Consider the following 19,742-nt stretch of genomic DNA (forward strand, 5'->3'; position numbering starts at 1 on the left):
CTGCGCAATCTTGAATATTTTTTGATGAAAAAATGCAGGCGATTGTCGCAGACGTTTCAATACTCACGTTTTGTTGTTACATGCAATAATGAGCTGCATATCCCATCAGTAAAAGCGCACATACACACACAATGAAATAAGCAGAAGAAAACCCCATCCTCATCATTCTATGTACAAGTGCTTTGTGACTGTACTTAATTATAATGGTTTGTTCACATTTTTTGAACGGAGAGAGTGATTTCGGGATAAGTTTAATCGAGTTCTTGATATGCTGGGATGGTTTTATATAGAGTTGCCACATAATTTAACCATAAGCATGCAAAGCAAAAAGTTTGCTGCATATATAGTTAGAGGTATAGAGAGCTATGAACACATGCAAGCACATGTGTGTGTGTGTGCGGTTCTCTGGCAACAGGCAATATCCCATGTGACACATCTGATGACTATGAATCTGAGAGTTGGATTATCTCATGCATGTAACCATCTTGACAGTTCAGGTGAATATGATGCTTGCTATAGGCAAGTGTGACTAGTGCTAAATACCGCTAATATGCATGGTTAAGGTGTTATCCTAGTATCCTCTACCGATTTCTTTTACATTTTAACATGATCGTCTGGTCTTTTAGGATTTGAATGAACTGATGTCTGGTTGCATGAGAAACAGGTAGTCTAACAAGGTTATTGAACAGGCATTGCATTAGATGTGGGCATGTTAAGTGAAAGGAAGAAAAATACTGCACATGTGAAATCTATGCAGTTCATGTCATGAAGTTTCTTACTGAACAAAACCAAGAAAGGACACTTTTTATCTCAGGGTAACTCATTATTCCAAGTTTCCTTGTACATCAGCCTCCAGGAAGCTTTTTGAGGTACCTAGGAGCAGCCTAAAATCTGCTTTAAACTTAACATGCTTTCAAGTGCTTGTATCTAGTATAACATAGAAACTTCATAAGGAAGAAAGACCGGATTTAAAACTCATCTGTCAATAATTGCTGGTACTCCTTCATCAGACTGTATATTTATGTCATCTGAAAGTTTAATCTAGCCATTGATGTTTAAGCAGTCAGTTGGCTTGGTGTGGACTGAAATCTCCCATTAAACTCAGATGCAAAACCAAGTCCATTGTAGGAGCAAAAGAGTCCCATCAAGTTGAGCTCGTTGGTCATGAAAAGCCAGGAGAAAAGTACAACGATGATCTCAGGTGAGCTGTCGAGGGTACTGAAGCAGCTAAAGAATTTGGTTGCAGTATATTTGAACCTTCTGGACTGCAGTTCCATCTACTTAGATTTGCATTCATTCCCTTGGAAGGTTGGACTTGGATATTTCCATTGTGAACCACTGGAGATCCGGTACAGACAGGATAACCCCGTGTCTGGTAGCTGTAGAAAGGATTAGAGTCGCACCGCGACGCCATTGAAGCTGTAATCCCAACTGAAGAACCCCCAACTTCTGAGTTTACCTGATCACGTGTTCGTTTAATACCTAGGCCTACTTCATTTTCTGGGGAGTCATCAATAACAATGATTTCCTTGAGTTTACTACCAGAAGAATCTGCAGTTTTAAGTTGGGGGACAGGAGTTCGAAATTTATCAATATCATATGCTGAGTGAGTTTCAATTCTGATCTTGCATCCAAGTTGATCAGCAGTTAAATTGCACCCACCTGTATATTCACGATGCTGCAAGGAGGAACTGAAATTTGCACCAAAACTTCTCGTGGAGAGCATCACTGTTGATGGATGAACAGACAACTGTTGTGGCCTAAAATTTGCAGGAAGTTTGAGACAATCAGATGAATTGAAACCAAAGTGCTGTGCTGGTATGCTCCTTTGCATGTTGTCAATTGTAGGACCTCGAGATAAAGTATGATGATGTGAATGTGGCTCATTCCGATTATTGCTGGTAGAGAGACCATTGTCAAAACAAAACCTGAGACCTGGATCCTCTATCACCATTCTAGACTGGGTAGGCCTAGTTTGAGGAGACGGATTCTCATCTTTGTTTATGACCATTAAGTTCTTTCCCATCAGTCTCAAAACTGGATTAGAAGTTGATGGGCTAGGAGACTCACAATCGCCACAGGTTTGAAACTTAGGCTCAGAATTATGAGAAACTAGTTCTGGAGCATACCCCAGAGGTGAATTTGCTGCATTTCTTTCAGATTCTGGAGCTGGCTCCTTCTCATGAATAATTTCTGATGTCAAGCTGAAACTCCGAGTTTTATTCTCTGTATCATCAGCCACTTGTTTTTCCTTGGCAAGAACCGAGGAAGGATTCATTGTTCGTCGCCTAAAAAGTTGTGATTCTTGATAACTCAAAGAACCACTTTGCAAAGCTCCTTCCTTCCTAGAGCAACAACAGGGTTGGATGTTCTTGAATTCGCAAGTATCCACTTCAGGAAACGCCAAGTTAGTCCTTGATTCATGAAGATTAAGCTCTCTTTCTGCAATAGCTGCCTGCTTAAAAGGAGGTGAACCTTGAACTACAGGATTATTTCTATCTCCAATGATTTCGCATTGAGTCTCATGTGGAACAACATGTGACTGCACAGACAAGTTTATGATGGATACTGAATCAGATCTTGCAGCAACAGAATTCGATGCCGCTGACAATGCTGAAATTGGAGAATCTGATGAATCCATATCAACTACTCCGTGGTCATCTTCAGAAGACTGTATTCTGCAGGTAGTTAATGATGAATTTCCCTGAAGTTCTTCTGAGCCCATTCGTCCAGGACTTGGCAAAAAGGAGCCCGGTGGTCCTGGTATAGGGATTGGATCAACATCAACAAAGTAATTTCCTTGTGATTCATCAGCACCCATTTCTGTCACCACATGACTATTGGAAGTAACACAAACCTTACCGACTTTGTCTGTGCAAAACATCTCTTGTTCACCACCCAAAACTAGTGTAGCTGGACAATGTCCCTCGTAGGCTTTACTATAATGCTGTGAAACACATTCAACATCTGAAGGACCAGCAATCCCATGAAATGCAGAATCCAAAGATTTGCTAAAGGCTACAAAAGTTTCTCCATCAGCGACTTTATATGTTGGCTCACAAACAAATTGATCCCGTATTTCAACCTCTTCCAGGGAAGTGGATGCATTAACTGGAGTATTGCCACCCATAAAACAATCTACATTCTTCCGAATACCATGATGATCAGATTCATGTGATGTCTCTGAGCCCTTCAAAGTCGTGTCTCCTTTATCAATTTCTATGAAACCCTCTCTCTTCTTTTGGATTTTTAAAACCCTAGTTCTATCAATCAATGGCATACCTGAAACCTTTTCCATTTGAGCTGCATTTTCTCCCAGTATTTCTGTCGGACTATCTTGTGAATGAATTGCAGACTGTGATGGTAGTGCCTCTTCGTCTGATCCAGCAGATGTGTAATATGGCCTTGTGTTCTTTAAGTTTAAATGCTTTCTCCCCAAATTCTTCTTTGCTTCAGGAGCAGATGCATGCCTGACTGACAACGGCTTCTTCCTTGCAGATGAAAACTTCTTACTTCCAGGTGAAATTGCATGATTCAAGGATGTCTTTCTCAGAGATGCAAATTCCTTGCCTTCAGCAGAAAATGCATGATGATGGGACAATCTTGAGCTAATAAAAGAACTATCAGTATTTGTGGCTGCACTGATGTTTATCCCCATTCTCTTGTTGCTCGCAAAAGAGACATGATTTTCTGTTCCATTTGGAGGATCTATATGCCATTCTTGAACCAGAAAGCTATCTTTTCTTGACTGCTTCACATTAAACTTAGAGAATACCATATGATTTTTCTTACCGTGACAGTCTTGGGACTTCGACAAGAAGACTCCTGGCCTTTTTCTCTGACAAGGCTGTTCCATATACCCATCATGAGTATTATTATAATTATCCTTTCTTTCATGGTTTTCAGAACATAAAATTGGATTTTCATCAGATGAAACTGGGGACTTTGAGGCACAAGATCTCATGAATGTATCAGGTAGTGAAATAGGTGATGACACAGCACACTTTACTCTCAAGTTCTTTGTAATTTTGTCAGGCTGCCGATTTTCATGCTTGAGATTGAACTTCTTCTTCAGACCAGTTCGCTTTGAGCCAACCCATTGTTTTATCATTCCAAAATCACCGGATTTCATCTGATCATAGGATGTGAGAGGCACTGTAAACTCCTTCTTGTAACCTTCAGGGGAAAATTCTCTTGGATGGCCATTGTTAACCTGTGAACAGCCAAGGTCAAATATCAAATTGGAATGATGAGAAAAATATTAGGCATCTGATATGGACACACACCATTTATCCATTTCATGGAAACATTAACAGCTGAAACTCTACAAAATTGTGAACAATATACAAAACAAATTTATCATTATTAGCATACTTGGAAACATCAAAATGACTAATCTCCTTACTAGCTAAAAAATAAAACAAGAAGCTACCATGTAAAATAAGAAGATTTATGGATAACTTATGTCACAATGTAGCAACAGTTGATAGAGGTTTGTAATCGTACTATGCAAGCATGTGGATAATTGCTTAGCATTTCTCAGAGAAGTCTTATGATTAACCTACTAGAAAATAGGATGGGAATCAAATCCACCCAAATTCAGTGACAGAATCATCAACCACCCATCATTACTGCAGTCACTGCCAAAATGCAAAATCCAACACAACATACCTCAAGACAATGATCAGACGTGGGAAGGCAACTTTTTTGTCCATAAGGAGTAGATTCCAGCCAATGATCAGACCTTTGGGAGCAACTTCCTTGTCCGTGAGGAGAATGTTTCGGCAGCTTGTCTTTCCGGACAAGATATTTTTTCTTCTTATGTGAAGGAAATTTGCTTTCTTTATCTCTTTTGACAAGCTCGCTTGGTCCAGAATCATACTTAGCATTTGAGATTGATGGCTGGTCACTAAGCTTTGATAAAATCCGAAGTTTTGTGCCACTAGAGTCAATGTATACAGCACCTTCCTCATTGATGTCCTCAATATTGACTGAAGAATAGGCCTTTTTGTGTTTCTCTTCAGCACATACCTTAAAATCTTGCACCGGAGAACCAAAGTTTGAAGCCCAATTTGTCCCGTTTCTTCTATCAAGATCCTCCAATGTACAGTGTTGAGCTGTTTCATATATATCCACCATCAATCTTGTTTTTCTTGGCTTTATTCTATGCTTAATCACCTTCGAATTTGTGGTCCATTTGATCGTGGACTCTCCAGAAAGACATTGATCAATATGGGCGTTCAAAGTGGTGTTGGAAGAGGATGAAAATGTCTTGCAAACTGGGCACACTTTTGAAGCCATTGTTTCTGATACCACAGAAGCGTTTGCAGCTAAATCTTCGTTTGATTTTGATTCAGCAATATTATTCAACTTTACAATCAATCTGCACTTCTTAACTGGGTTTTGTTGAATATTACTTTCAACCTTGTTGGATACCTGAACTGCAGATCGAGGCTTTTCCTTATGAGATCCCAGTGAATATTCAGCTTCCGGTTCCAAGCAAAGTGTTTTAACTGGGGCAACTGAATTTATATCAGAACAAGATTGACTTATTGTGCTTGACGGAACTTCTAGATCTTCTTCAGATCCACTTGACTTGATATTCTCAATATTCACACCTAAATTTTGGCCAACACCATGATTGCTCAACTCAGAAAGCTTCACATCGGAATATCTTATATTTTCAACAGCACATTTCACAATAGATGGATTTCTCAATGAATCCAGAGACTGAAAAGGTGGCAGCACATCCTTCACGCCATATTTCAGACAAAGTTGCAAATTCTTCTGAGAAAATGGCCAATTATTCTTGATATCTTTGCCCCGCGTGTTGAAAACATAATCCCTGCAGCAAGATTTGCAAATGCTTTATGAAACCAAACATACACCAAATTTCAAGAAAATGAAATGCTGTGATTTCCTACAGAGAAGGAAACTCTGAAACGCCAACACTATAAGCACTTCATATCAGGTGTCTCAAACATAAAAACAAAGACGTACATAGAGGACAGTATAAGTACGCCCCATGGGAAAAAAGAAAAAGGCTCCTGACAGAGGATTTAGCGGCAACTTCACAGCTCCATCCAGCTGATGAAGTGACACTGAAATTTTATGAAGATTGTGAGGTGAGAAGGATCGAGGCCGCAAAAGAGACGGGGTTTTGGAAGAACCCAAGCAGGTTTTCTCATCCAAAAGCATAGGAACATAAAATGACCAAAAATATGTGTACTGAAATGGAGGTGGTCAAAAAATTGACTATCTAATGGTGGTTGCCCAAAAAGTTGGAAAAATTGCAGCTTTATTTAGAGATAGAAGACCTCCTAAGCCAAAACCTGCTGCTAAACAACATCATTAAGCCAAAATTAGCAAAAAGATCAAGAAAGTAAATTTAGACAAGATGAAGGAATATTCATGAAGCTTGAGGGAAACCCATGGCTGGATCATCAAAAACAGATACGAGTATCTTGGATCTGACCAACGAAGAGAGTCCCCCAAGAAATTAACATGGCGAAAGACTCTGAAAGACTCCGTGTGTGTGTGTGTGTGTGTGTGTGTGAGAGAGAGAGAGAGAGAGAGAAGACAAAGGAAGTTTTACCTTATGGAGAACTGGGGAAGTGGGTGGTTGTTGTCATCAAGGCCTGACTTCAACAGATCTACCTCAAGCTGGTGCAGATTATTATGATCAGAACCCCTCTCATCACTACTAACATTACTGCTACTACTTTTCAGTTGTGAGATTTCACAAGGACATGGGAGATCTGGTGGAGGGTTTTCAGTGGATAACATCTGCTAATAGCCTTTTCTTCCTTCTTGTGCTGTCTAGCCAACAGTCACAAGAACTTTGTTAAATCTCCTCCCCCAACAAGCCCTTATCTTCTTTTTCACTTGGCTTTCAGAACAACAGTAACCCAAGTCTTTCTCAATCCCACCTCCTCAGCTCAGAATCAAACAATCCCAAATAAAGATCTCACCTTTTCTTCATCCATCCATGATCCATCAGCCCTGCAAGTATAGAGACAGAAGAATTTATTAACACAAGTCCCAGAAGTTTGAAGGTGAAGAAACGGATGAAAGATATACTTTGGACAGTAACAGTAGATTCTAGACCCCTAGGGACGTTATTTTATGTGCTCAGAATGAGCAAAATTTAAGTATATTCATGTATTGGATCATCATCAAGACCTTCTGGAGAACCAGATTGAGCAAGAAAAGAAGCAATTTTGGGCAGAGCAAGAATAATAAAAGCGACAACAAAACCCTCATCAAACGTTATTTTATGTGGGTAAATCAAGACAAAGTACATAAGTCTGCCGAAGCTTTTCAATATGGGAAACAACTGAGCGCTTACGCATTTCAAAAACCAAATTCAAGAAAGTAAAATCAAGTTTGAAAATTGACAAGAGGAGATGAATCAGGAAGATTCCGGAAATGAACCAAGAAAATCTCGGGCTGATATCCATAAACTGAGCTCAAAATCACAGCCATCGTTGGAAAATCTTCTTAGGGTAGGAGAAAGGTTCAGAAGAAAGGGAAGAAAAATCAGATTCCAATCATGTCCCCGGTCAGTCTGAGTGAACAGGAGACATAAGAATAGCAAAATCCAGTATATAGAAATACAGACCAGATTCATTTTCTTTGCTTTTGGTAAAAGAAAAGACGCGAGCAAAAAGTCCAGCAATCTGTCAAAGATTACTGAACAAAAACTCCAAAAATCGCCAGGAACTATACAGATTACGAAATCGCTGGGTACAGTCCATCAGAAATACTTCAAACAAGCCCGAGTCCAAGCAAAACGAAATACAGAAAGAAATGGAAACCAACTTAAGCTCTAAACCAGCAAAATCAAGAAAACGCAGAAAACACAAAATCAAAGGAAGTCCAGGCAAAACCAAAGAAGGACTGATTTTATGAAAGCAGAAGACATGAAAGAAAGAACCCTCCAAACAACCCACAAGAAATCCTAGGCCATATCCATCTACAGACCTTTTTAGCTTTCAAACTCTTGCAGTGAGAGAAACAAATGGGTTCAAAAATGAGGTTATCCGATGTATTATAGAGGAGGGGTAACAGTGTTAGATAAACGGCAAAGAGAGGAAAATAGAGAGAGAAAGAGAAATAAATTGTATGTATATGCGTATGACGGTATGAGTATGAGAGAGAGAGAGAGAGCGAGAAGAGAAAAACAAGCACCACCCACTCACACATCAAAAGGGGCATCAGGTTCCTCTCTCCACCAAAAAGCAGGTTTGTACCATTAAACACCCCACGATTCACCTCTCCCTCTGTGAATATGCGTGAGATAAAGAGAGAGAAGAAAAGGGAGACAATATTAGAGGAAACAAAGAAATATTCAAGAAAGAAACCAACAAAAATGTAGAGAGAGGGAGGGGGGGGGGGGGGGAACCAAGCCGGCTGCTGCAATAGGATGGAGAAGAGTGGATAATATTTGTACTGCAGCACTAATTCTTTATTCTTGATATTTTTCTTTCCCTGCCATAATGCATCATGTGTTTGTGAGTTGTCGGTTCTGGCCTTCTCCTTTTGTCGAAATTACAGCAGTCCCGTAAGAGCAGCAACGCTCCCCCTCCACTGTCAGTCACTACACGACAACAAAATAGAACTTTTCTCTGTCGTTTTGATTTAATAATAATGATGATGATGATTATGATTATGATAATAAGCAGCGGTCCATGTTTCAAATTAATGATGTCTTGTTTTTAGCTTAAGTTAACTCTTTTTCAATTATGTTTTGTGTCTGCCTCTTCTCTTCTTCATTTTCCACAACCTAAATCTTGTTTCTTTTCCTCTACTTAACCCACAACATTACTGCTTTGCTTGTAATAAATAAGGTTCAATTATAGGAACAACACTCCATCAATATTTTCATCAATTTTATGTCAATGTTTTAATGCGTAAACTACATTTATAAAGGTATAAATGTACCTCCACACATACAATAATGCACGTAAAAATATATAAAAGTAGTTTCTTTACAAGAAAAAAAAATTATTCACCTGAAATAAAATTAATCGTGGATAAATCTAAATTTTTGCTTAATTTTTTTGTTAATATCAATAAATTCGTTGAATTATAAATAATGAATAGAGCTATTTTTTTATTAAAATAAATATTAAGAATATTATATATAATTTTTTAAATTAAAAAAATTATATGTAATTCAAACTTCAATGAAGAACAGTGTAAGTATCATTATATGCACGACGATTGTTCCCTTAATTAATAGTAGTCTAGTGATTCAATTAATAATTTTTCGTTCAAGTGTTATTGGTCCGAATTTTACAAAAGTTATAGAATTTTTCAATAGAATGCGTCAACTTATATTTATAACGTGCTGGTAAAATTATAGCCATCAAAATTGAATAATATTTTGATAAAAGTTTAATATTTTTCCTCCTAACTACTATAAGATTTCATATTTTTAAAATATTTGTATATATTGTGTGCATGTATAGATTGTTTGGTTGGTGTGTATTCCTTCTTCAATTTATGTCTTGGACTTGCAAAACAGGGCAGAGGACCTGGGAAGAACTGTGCCAATTTACACTAGGAAAAAGCACTGTTAATTTCCCTTCAAGATCAAATGGTTAGAGAGTGTTGCCACTAAGATGCCATGTGCAATTCTTCTGCCAAATTGGATAAATGTTTCGCTACAATTCGTTTCTGGGATTAGTCAGCTTTTCAAAACCCTAAAAGATGTTCGTTCCTATAATTATTTATGACATTATAGATATATACAAATTTTATATAATAATTTATAATTTATTTTTTGAAGTAAGAGCGATGAACTATTATTAATTAAAATAAATTGATTACAATTGTTCCTATCGGATATCAATATCTAACAAAAAACCATTACAAGAAATCATACCACGACGACACCTACTATTAAGCAATATTTCACACATAAGGCGGGGCTCGAACACATGATCTGTAAAATTATGGAGCCTTAGCTTCGTCAACTAAAATATGCCTCATTGGCCATTTTGGTTGTATTAGTTTGTTTGTTTGAATGTAATTTAATATTACTTGTTGAATTTAATTTATTACGATATTATGATGTTGTGAGTGTATTGGAATGATTTTTTAATAGAAATTGTAATTAGTGAATATATTAATATCTTAATAAATTAGTTTGATAAAAAATAGTTAAAAAATTATAATAAATTCATAAATTGAAATAAATACCCAAACATTCAATGTGACCCAAATTTATGATGTAAAACTTATTCATGAAATTTCAATTTTAATAATTTAGTAGGCTAAGACATCATTAATTTCGAAATAATTTTCTAATGTCAAAAACCCTAGTGGCATTTCATGTGTAAGAACGAATTAATTAATGTTAATGATTTTGAATTGTGAGTTTATACTAAATTTGAAATTATAATAATTAATAGAAGGAAACGATGACATAAACAATGGTATATTTCTATTTCTGGCTCATCACCTCTTGCAAATAATGCTCTAATTAATAACATGGCAATTCCACAACACCCAATCAATGCAAGTGAAAATCATCTGAGGAGGAAATTTTAACTCCAATTGGGCACATCATCTTATGTATATATGTTAAATAATTTTTTATATTTTAAAATACAAAAAATATATATAAACCAATAAAACATATTTCACAAAGAAAAGAAGTAATTATAATTAATTTTTAAAATTATTCAATTAAAGATATAATTATTATTTAAAAATTAGTCTGATGTTGTCACTAGCCGTATTTATAAGTGTATTGTATGTTTTTTTAATTAGTTTTATTATTATACATAATTCAAATGAAATACATCATTTTTTAAAAAACATGTCCCATCAATTATAATCATTACATGTAATTAATTCTTTCTTAGTTAATATACTTTACACATCTCTTTTTGAGAAAATTATGGCTCAGAATCTTTTGGTAGGCCCAGCCCACAAATACCTAAACTCAACTCTACCGCCTTGCCCAATCCTCGATCCAACCCACTCCAGCCACTCGGCCTACCTACCTGATCCGGCTTCTCTTATACTTATTTCGTTAACTTTTGCCAGAAAGAAACCATAACCCTATTCTCCCCCACCCCCTCTCTCTCTCTCTCTCTTCTCGTTCTCCACCTTCCACCGTTCTTCTCTCTCTTCTTGTTTCCCTTATAAGTATTCCGGTGGTTTTTTTAATAATAACAACCATATCAAAAAAACTAATCTTCTATCTCTTCCTCTGATAAAATAGTTTTTCGTAAACTAAGTTCCTTAGTGGAAATCTTTCTGATTGGTTCTATTTGGTTACCTGAGGTTCTTTAGTGGAAATCTGCTTTAGGTCTATGTGATTGAGCTCGATGACTATTTGAGTGGCTAAGCCTTGGTGGCGTGTATTGAGTTTAGCAACTGGTGTAGTAGTTGCCGACTTTGGTGGATGTGGACTACCCATAATTAAATCTGGCTCCTACAAAATTTTTCACAACTCAAATTTCTCAGTAATATTTGGATTAGAGCTTTAGTTTTTGAACTCATCACTTGGAGGATTTTCACCTAACATCACATAAACTACCATCGTTATATTTATCCTTTCTACATAATTATCTTGAACATAATAATATTATCTCGTGGTAATGCTACTACTACTATAAATCATGAATTTTTTTATTTTTCTTCCCCCAATTTAGCAAGACGATGAGCATGACGACTCTTTGGGTGTCCCACTAGGCAATAAAGTCCTTTGACGAATCATCAATTTAAGGAAAGTAACAAATAAAGGATCCCCCCCCCCCACCACCACACACGTACCATTGAAGCCCGCAATTATTTTAGGTTTTACCTGAAATAAAAATTGAACTGCTTTGAAAATTTACCACAATTATAAATATTATTTACTATATAAAAAGTATAAATATGTTTTTTAAAATTATACATACTTTAACAAATACTTAATTTTAACAATTCATCGTAGAAAAATATTTATAATTTTTTAAATAATAAAAAAGTATTCGTAATTAAAATAAATTTAAAAAAACTCACTATAATTTATCCATAAATATTTTACGTGTTGATTCTTTTGCATTTCACATTTTGGGAGGGATTATTTGTCAACTATAATATTTCATCTCAACTTCTTTCATTTTTTTAGTTTTATTTATCTTGTCCGCACATCACATAAAATATAATCATAATATTTTTGTTATTATCTATAATACATTCTACATATTGCATAAAAAATATTATGATTATTAATTCACACAATGATAATATTAAAGAAATAAAAAGCTAATTTCAATCAAACTCATTCCATCTTTTTTTTTATTACACTGATAAAATAAAATCACAAGCAATTACGATGAAAATACTCTAGAATTGAAGCAAAGTTTACACCCACAACAGGAATGTGAGGGATAAAATAAAATGAATTTTTGGGATGGGTATGGGTCCGCAGACGGACGTCACCCCCATCACAACGTGGATGTACACGTGGCCCTAGTTTCACCCTACCGCCTTCCGCCGCGTGACTAATCATTCTTTTCTTCTTATTATTATTATTAATATTGGAATTTAATTTTTGTCCAGATTGAATTGAATTGGCCCACGTCCATAAATTGGTTCAGAGTGTATTGATTATTAGTCGTCTATTGAAGTTATATTTTTCAACGACTGCCCCTACACTACACTCTACTCTTCCATCCATGCTCCTCAACTCTTGAAATAATCTCGTCTTTACCTTCTTCATGTATTAAATATATATCTTAATCATTTTATTGTTATACAATAAAACTTAGAGAATATAAAAAATTATATCACTCTTTGTACCCTACCCTACTCTCAGCATTTTATGTTTTTGGTCTGAAATATATAAACCACATTATGTTAGTCGGGACAGACGTAATTTTTTTATACTGGTTGGAATTATTAAATTTAGTATTCGTAACAACACTTTTTTCCCCAAGGAAAATAGTTTAATATTCTAATAGAACTTGAAAATTATGTATCAGATGCTCTTTCCTAAGCCCCAGCTAAAGCTATGGCCAGTGAGGTTACAGCTAAATTCACTCCCCCTGATAAGTATTCTGGAACTATCATCTGTAATATTACATGTATGAGCTGCCCAGGCATGGCACAGAGAGCGGTTAGCTACGGTGGCAGCAGCCCGAGCCAATTTTATCAATTAACATAAGTTATTAGTTAAACTGCGATATTGCATTCAGTTTCGGAGACATGTTCAGGAATTAGCTATGCGAATAAGAGTTCTTCACACCTGGAAACTTTGTGGCGCTCTTGGGATACGCATCTTTTCTGCAGATAATGAGTCGATCCCGGTGAACTTTGCAACTTGTTATGAGGAGCGATTATGCAAGGAAAATTACCATTCCAACAACTTCAAGACACATCCTATGTGAGAATCTCATCAAATTCAGTACAGGCAAGATCATAAATAATGATGAGGTATTAAAAGTTGCAGTAGAAGGCAATTCCTCATCGCAACTGCAAGATTTGACATGCCTGAGACTCTGCACAGAAATGATATCAAGAAGAAATGATCCAACATATCAATAGCATAGTCCTGTGTTGACCAGTTCCGGGTGAGGCTACCTCAGAGGGCATACAACAAAACAACATTAATTTGCTCAAAATGGTTTCCCATAGTCCTGGTTTGGCTGCTCCCAAGCTCCCAGAAGGCCTACAACAAATACAACAAACCAATATTAATCGGGAGGGAGAGATAGAGTTAATTAACTCTGATATAAATGCTAATAAGAACATAAACAAATACAAGCTCAAAATTCAACTAAGTCGAGAAATGAGATGACCAAAAAAATTATCATTCATGTGGCACTATAATGAACATGAAGTAAAACTCCAATCCATGTGCTAATCCATAAGCCTGCAATCAGCAGAGACGTATTTCCACTTTAAATCCTTGTTTCGTAGTTGACAAAATATAAAAACATAAGAAACAGCATATGGGAAATGCCAAAGGGGCGACTCGAGAACTCTAAGGCAACCTACTCTTCTGGAGATTCATTTATGATAAGATACTTCTTCATTTGTTAATCAGATAGACATCTTCTTTAGAAACAAAATATTAATGGAGAATGGATAATCAGGTTTCAATCAAGAATCCTCATGCCATACAAGCAGGATACTGACAATGACTTATTATATCTCCAATTGCAGTATTATAGCAAGACAGAAAGATTCCCGCTATTTTTCAGCAGTAATCTGCAAAAGCAGGCGTTCGCTGTTTAAAAAATGCAATCAAGTAGCAATATGCAAATCAGTAACAAGAATGCAAAAGCAAACTTCTAGGGAGTCATATAATGTTGAATATTTAGGAAAGGAATGGAACAGAAAACACAAGATTGGGAGTCTACGACTCTACCTCTTGACATCTAGTCATATGCTAATTAGAGTGGGATCTAGTTTCATGGTTAACAAATTATAGTGCAGGCAAGGGGGGGGAGTTTCTGGAAATCTTCCTTGAGTAACTTGTTTCAAAATCTTAGACAAGACTGGAAGATCAATTTTCTTTAATAGATATGCTACAACATAGAGCTGTTACACATAACTGTAAAGTAGACAGAAGACGCACTCTATCATCAAGAAAGAAATGCAGTGAAAGAGGCCAACGAAAGTACAAATGAATTATCAAATTAAAGTATAAGGCGTACTTATTGGTATTTCTCCCAGGGACATATAAATTGAATCATCATCACCAAGAATTCCCTGCAACAAAATAGAATTAATAAAATCACCTGTAGTAAATTGTTAAAACAAAGAAGTATTCTTTCTTCTCAGAGTACAAGTCTTCTATGTAGATCAGAAAGAGACACAGGAAAAGATCATCAGCAGTTGAGTATTTAATTTAAATCACAAAGAGAGATACGAAAAGAGTCACCAAGAATAGCTTTCCTTACCTCTGCATTAGGAAGACCCATATGATTGTGCAAAGAATTCAAGTCTGTAGGTACAGAAGAACAGTTTGGAATATCATTTCCAAGAAGTTCCGATATCATTAGTCCATAACCGTCCTGAACATCGGGGATCCCATTAGCATTATGCACATTATTAGGAAAGCCATCCAGGTCAGTGAACATATCTCCCCTGTATAACCAGTAAATACATTAATAAGAATAGCCAAGCATGTGAACTGTTGTGCAGAATATGAAGAAATGAAACCAGAAAACACAAAAAGAGTAAAAATTTTGTGGTCATAGTAAATGAAGATTGTTTGAAATATATGTCTACTTGTGGACTTTATTTAATTTTTCTTTTTTTGTTTTTTTATTGCAAATCTGTATCTGCAAATTCATATATGCAAGTGTCAAGATAAACTAACCTTCTCTCAGGATTATTGACAGTCTTGTCTTCTGGCCCAGTATCCTTTTCCAAATCAATAATCTCAATATCATCATCATTAACCACATGTTTGCCATTTTTATTAGGCAGATTGCCATTATTCCCCATGGACAAATCAACATCAATAGGTGTTGCTACTTTCCCGGTTTGCGTAACAGATGGAAAAACAAGCATGTGATCACCGTCATGATTCTCATTGACATCACAAGTTCCAACAAGATTCAGATCGAATGAACCTGGAAACAGCTGCTTCTCTTCCATGAACTCACACGAGTCAGCATGACCTTTGGGAAATAGTGAAATATCCAAACTTTTCTGATCAGGAGATAGAGCCACTTGAGCACTCTTTGAGGATCTCAGCTCTTCCAATATTGGCCGATTTTCCATTGAACTAGAAAGGGGCGGGGAACTATCAGATTGAGCAACCAGGTGAGGAACCCATTGTTTAAGTTTTTTGAAGTCCTCCCTATTATCAGCGTTATGATCTATTGCCCGTTTTTCACCTCTCTCCATAAGCAAGGAGTTTGAACTTCCAAAATCCGACAGCTGCTCATCTGGTTCTGTCTCTGACTCTTTGTATCCAGATCTTTCAGGAAAAGATCCAGACCTCAGGCATTGTCCTGACCTCGTTGTGTAACTAACATCCAGTTCTTTCTCCATTGCAGGAGCATTTAGAATCTCTGACTGAAGGCTCCTAAATTCATGATTTTGGTGAGATACAGCAGTACCAGCTGAACTGCCAATGTCAGTATCTATAACACGAACTCCAGTACCTTCCAAAAGTTCTCTTTTGGAATTATTCTCATCTTCATTCTTGGGATCTTGTTCACCCTTTGAACCCTTAACTGTCAATGAAGAACGAGCTTTAGTGGGAACATTGAAAAATTTGCAGTGTTTAACTAAATCAACATGGTCCTGACTAACAAGATTATCCTCTTTCACAGAAGCATTAGCCTCCTTATCCTCTTCATGCTTTTGGTGCAATTCATTACCATTGCTTCCTTCTTTCACCACCTTAGCCTCATCATTACTGGCATTGTCATACTTTGTGATGGGTTCCCCATCTCCATTTGATGGTAGATATTTTTCATTACTCAAAGTACTATCACTTCCATCTGCATCCTCCTTCAAGTTACGTTTCTCCAGTCCAGATTCTATATGAGCTTCAGTATCAACTTCTTGAGTAATTTCACCAGGAGATGGATTTTGCAACACACCACGACCATCTTTACCTGCAGGCTGCTCATCATGATATCCAACAGAAGCATCACTGTCCACCTCCTTCCCTGGGGAAACCTTACTCTTCTCAGCCCATGATCCACTTCTTCCCAACTCTTTGTTTACATCTGACCCATAATCTTTTAAGGATCCGCTTCTTTTCCTCCCTCTCAGAGAGCTCCTTGAATCCATTGGATTATATTCATCAGAATACCTTCTCCTGCCTGGTCCTACATCTAGAGCGGCATTTCCTAAACGGGAATGAGCTGATGCACGGCCATCTGCAGGAATCTGTATTTTTTCTACTTCATGTGGCCTAAAACCCTGAAAGTTGCTCACCTGGTTCTTCAAGCCATCAATCTGCCACTTTCCTGAAAGTGCATTTGGAGGCAGCACTCCTTTAGAAACCAAATATTCAGCAGCCAGTCTACCAGCTTCCACGAAAATGTCAGCCCCCCGTCGAGGAGGCAGTGTTGGCTGAAAATGCTTTGAACGACCACCACGTCCATAACCACCTCGATTGTAGTTCCTGTACTCAGAATTATACATCCGGTGACCTCTCATTGAACTTTCAGGCGAAATTCGGGAGGCAGCTGCCATACCCCCCATCCCCATAGCATTTGACCTGTACCCATTCCCAGGTCCACTTCGATGCTTCGCATGCATGTTTTCCAGATGTTCAGATATGTACTAGGGTGTATGTATATACAGTTCGATCAGCAACTGAGAAATCTCCAACGAGATGCCTGCAATTCAACATATCCTCATAATCATCAACCAGTCACCGGGGCCTCAGAAAATATTCAAAAAACTGAAGCTGCATCCGAACCTTTTATAAACAAAAATTGAATTTCCATATAAGCTACAAACTAGAACATCATCAGATCATTTTCCACCTATCAGCACCATATGGGAAGGCGCTATACATTATATTTTCACTTCTGGTACTAAAACAAGAAAGTGATGTATAGAAAAAAATAATAATAATAATTACCAATAGTAATTAAAAAAAATAATATATTAATCCTGTTCCTTATGTCCCTCCTACTAAAATTAAGACTATTACATACCAACAACAAGAAATCAGCTACTCGTTTCAAAGATTTCTTAACAAAACCCTAAAATTAAATCCTTGTTTCTGCTGGACTAGTGGATTAAAATTTTGAATATTCTCCCAGGCATAAGCGTCCCAGATAGATCGATGAGAGCAAAGATCAGTTTGCAGATCTGGTGATTTCTGAACCAAAAATTTGAAATTCAGCTCGGCAGTGGGGTTTACCTTGTCAAATTGAGTGAAGTCCAGAGCTGAATTTTAGGGTTTCAGTCTTTCAGATCCAGTTCACAGTTGTCATCATCAATTCAATTGCAACAACCCCCAAAAAAAGCTGTTCACCTCCATCAACAGAAACAAAGTCATCATCCAGCTATAAAGACACGGTACAAGTGAACATGTATGTGTAAAAATACGCAGGAGTGCGTGTAACCATCTGTAGAATTAAGCAAATTTTTGCAATCCAAGCACGGTCCAGGAATCAATTACAGTCTGATGAGAGATTCAGATACATATGGTTGAGTGCGTGCGCACAATCTCTATGCAACGATTGCAGGTCGTCGGATGGTAATAATATTGAGTAGGTGCAGTTCTGGTTCCGCCATTTTTACACACAAAATATAAAACAATAAACAATTCATTTCTCCTTTTTTCTTTTTTTAAAAAATTTTCTTCTTTTCTGATTTTGTGTTCTTGAGAGAGAAAAGAATGCGTTGAAGAAGAAAAAAGAGGGACGCGAGTGGGGGGGTTGGGGTCTTGGTCTAGTCGCTAGACAAGGCTTTTACAATGGACCTAGATCCACGCGCCTACGGATGTTTACTTTCACTTGCCCTAAATCTAATGCTTGACTATATATTTACTTTTCGTGGAATCAAATAGGAAAAACATAATCTTAATGCTTAAGCCCCCCTCCGCTCCATTTTACTTACGCCTGTTGTGTAAGAAATACACCATTCCTAATTTTATTGAAAATTTACAAATATTTAAAGTTTGAGACACATAAGTTTGAATGTTGTTAGACTTGTATTTCATCTATTTGTAATTTTATTATGTTATCGTTAATTATAGGATGAAACGCAGATACATCGTAATGTATGGGATTATTTGTATTTTGCTCTCCAATTTTTTTTGTTTTTACACTTTTTCATCCAATTTCTTTAATTTTGTTGTACTTTGCATTTTTTAGGAAATTATGATAGAATACTTCGTGCACGTGTGTTCCACGCCTAAGGCCGATTTAGTTGTAAAGGTCAAATGTAGATAGCTACCAACGTATGGGATCATTTGTATTTTGCCTCCCAAACTTTTTACAGGTTGGGAGGCGAAGTGAAATTGACCCCTTTCTTTGGGGGGTATCTGCATTTTACCCTTAATTATATTCATATCAATGCATATCGGAGTTTAGTAACACCATAATGATCGAAGGATTTTCATGAAATTTCTAAGATTAAAGAACAACTAACCTACAAAATAAGAGTTAGCCCCTTATGCTTAAGTCAATAAGAAATTTACTAAAAGAATAATCAAAAATTTGACACAGCATCGAGATAAAGTGACAATTATTTTGTGGAGTACAAAATAATGTAAGTTTGTTGAAAATTGGTAGAAAAGAGTGAGAGTGAATGCATAATACTTGAGGTCATATGACTGCACAATAGCCACCACTTATAAGTTAATAGAGAGTAAAATACAAAAGTGATTGCAACTTGTGATTCACCGTTTGAAAACTGCATGAATCAACTAACGAAAAATGGGGGCCCGCCTCATTTGTGTTGAGTTTTTATAGAAAATTATTAAGGGGGTAAAAATATATTATTTGAATTGATATATTAGCTCAATTTATTAAGACATTGTGTAATTATATAATAAAAAACATTTAATAATTACACTATTATGTAAAAATAAAAACTCTTTCACCATAGTGTTGTTCCATTGTATGTCACAATTTTTGGGTAAATTACATTTTGTTCCCCTATATATACTCAGTTATTCATTTTTGGTTATTAATGTTCATTTTTTGATCTCTGATATTTATGAATTGGTTCGAAATTTAATGGTAGAACCATTATCTGTAAGAATTTATAAATACATGGACCAAAAATATAATTACCCAATTCTTTTA

The 19,742-nt window shown here is 36.4% G+C and overlaps 2 protein-coding genes across 7 annotated transcripts; both read right to left on the minus strand.

Moving 5' to 3' along the window:
* LOC105175040 lies at positions 742-8,359 on the minus strand. Of its 5 annotated transcripts, XM_020698213.1 has the most exons (5): positions 8,202-8,359; positions 6,596-7,002; positions 4,672-5,845; positions 1,663-4,213; positions 742-1,551 (listed from the first exon to the last, which is right to left on the minus strand). In XM_020698213.1, the coding sequence occupies exons 2-5, from the start codon at positions 6,784-6,786 to the stop codon at positions 1,163-1,165; spliced, it is 4,305 nt and encodes a 1,434-aa protein (XP_020553872.1). In that variant the 5' UTR covers positions 6,787-7,002; positions 8,202-8,359; the 3' UTR covers positions 742-1,162. The 5 variants fall into 5 exon arrangements, with proteins under 5 accessions (XP_020553872.1, XP_011095652.1, XP_020553871.1 ...); XM_011097350.2 differs by having other exon boundaries at positions 742-4,213; XM_020698212.1 differs by having other exon boundaries at positions 742-4,213; positions 8,198-8,359.
* On the minus strand, positions 13,312-18,326 carry LOC105175042 (uncharacterized protein At4g26450). Of its 2 annotated transcripts, XM_020698290.1 has the most exons (6): positions 17,849-18,326; positions 15,332-17,315; positions 14,910-15,096; positions 14,664-14,718; positions 13,585-13,672; positions 13,312-13,502 (listed from the first exon to the last, which is right to left on the minus strand). In XM_020698290.1, exons 2-5 carry the CDS (start codon positions 17,233-17,235, stop codon positions 13,620-13,622), a joined length of 2,199 nt encoding a protein of 732 aa, XP_020553949.1. In that variant the 5' UTR covers positions 17,236-17,315; positions 17,849-18,326; the 3' UTR covers positions 13,312-13,502; positions 13,585-13,619. The 2 variants fall into 2 exon arrangements, with proteins under 2 accessions (XP_020553949.1, XP_011095657.1); XM_011097355.2 differs by having other exon boundaries at positions 13,312-13,672.

This window comes from Sesamum indicum, linkage group LG12 (genome assembly GCF_000512975.1).
Source record: "Sesamum indicum cultivar Zhongzhi No. 13 linkage group LG12, S_indicum_v1.0, whole genome shotgun sequence".
Classification (NCBI taxonomy): domain Eukaryota; kingdom Viridiplantae; phylum Streptophyta; class Magnoliopsida; order Lamiales; family Pedaliaceae; genus Sesamum; species Sesamum indicum.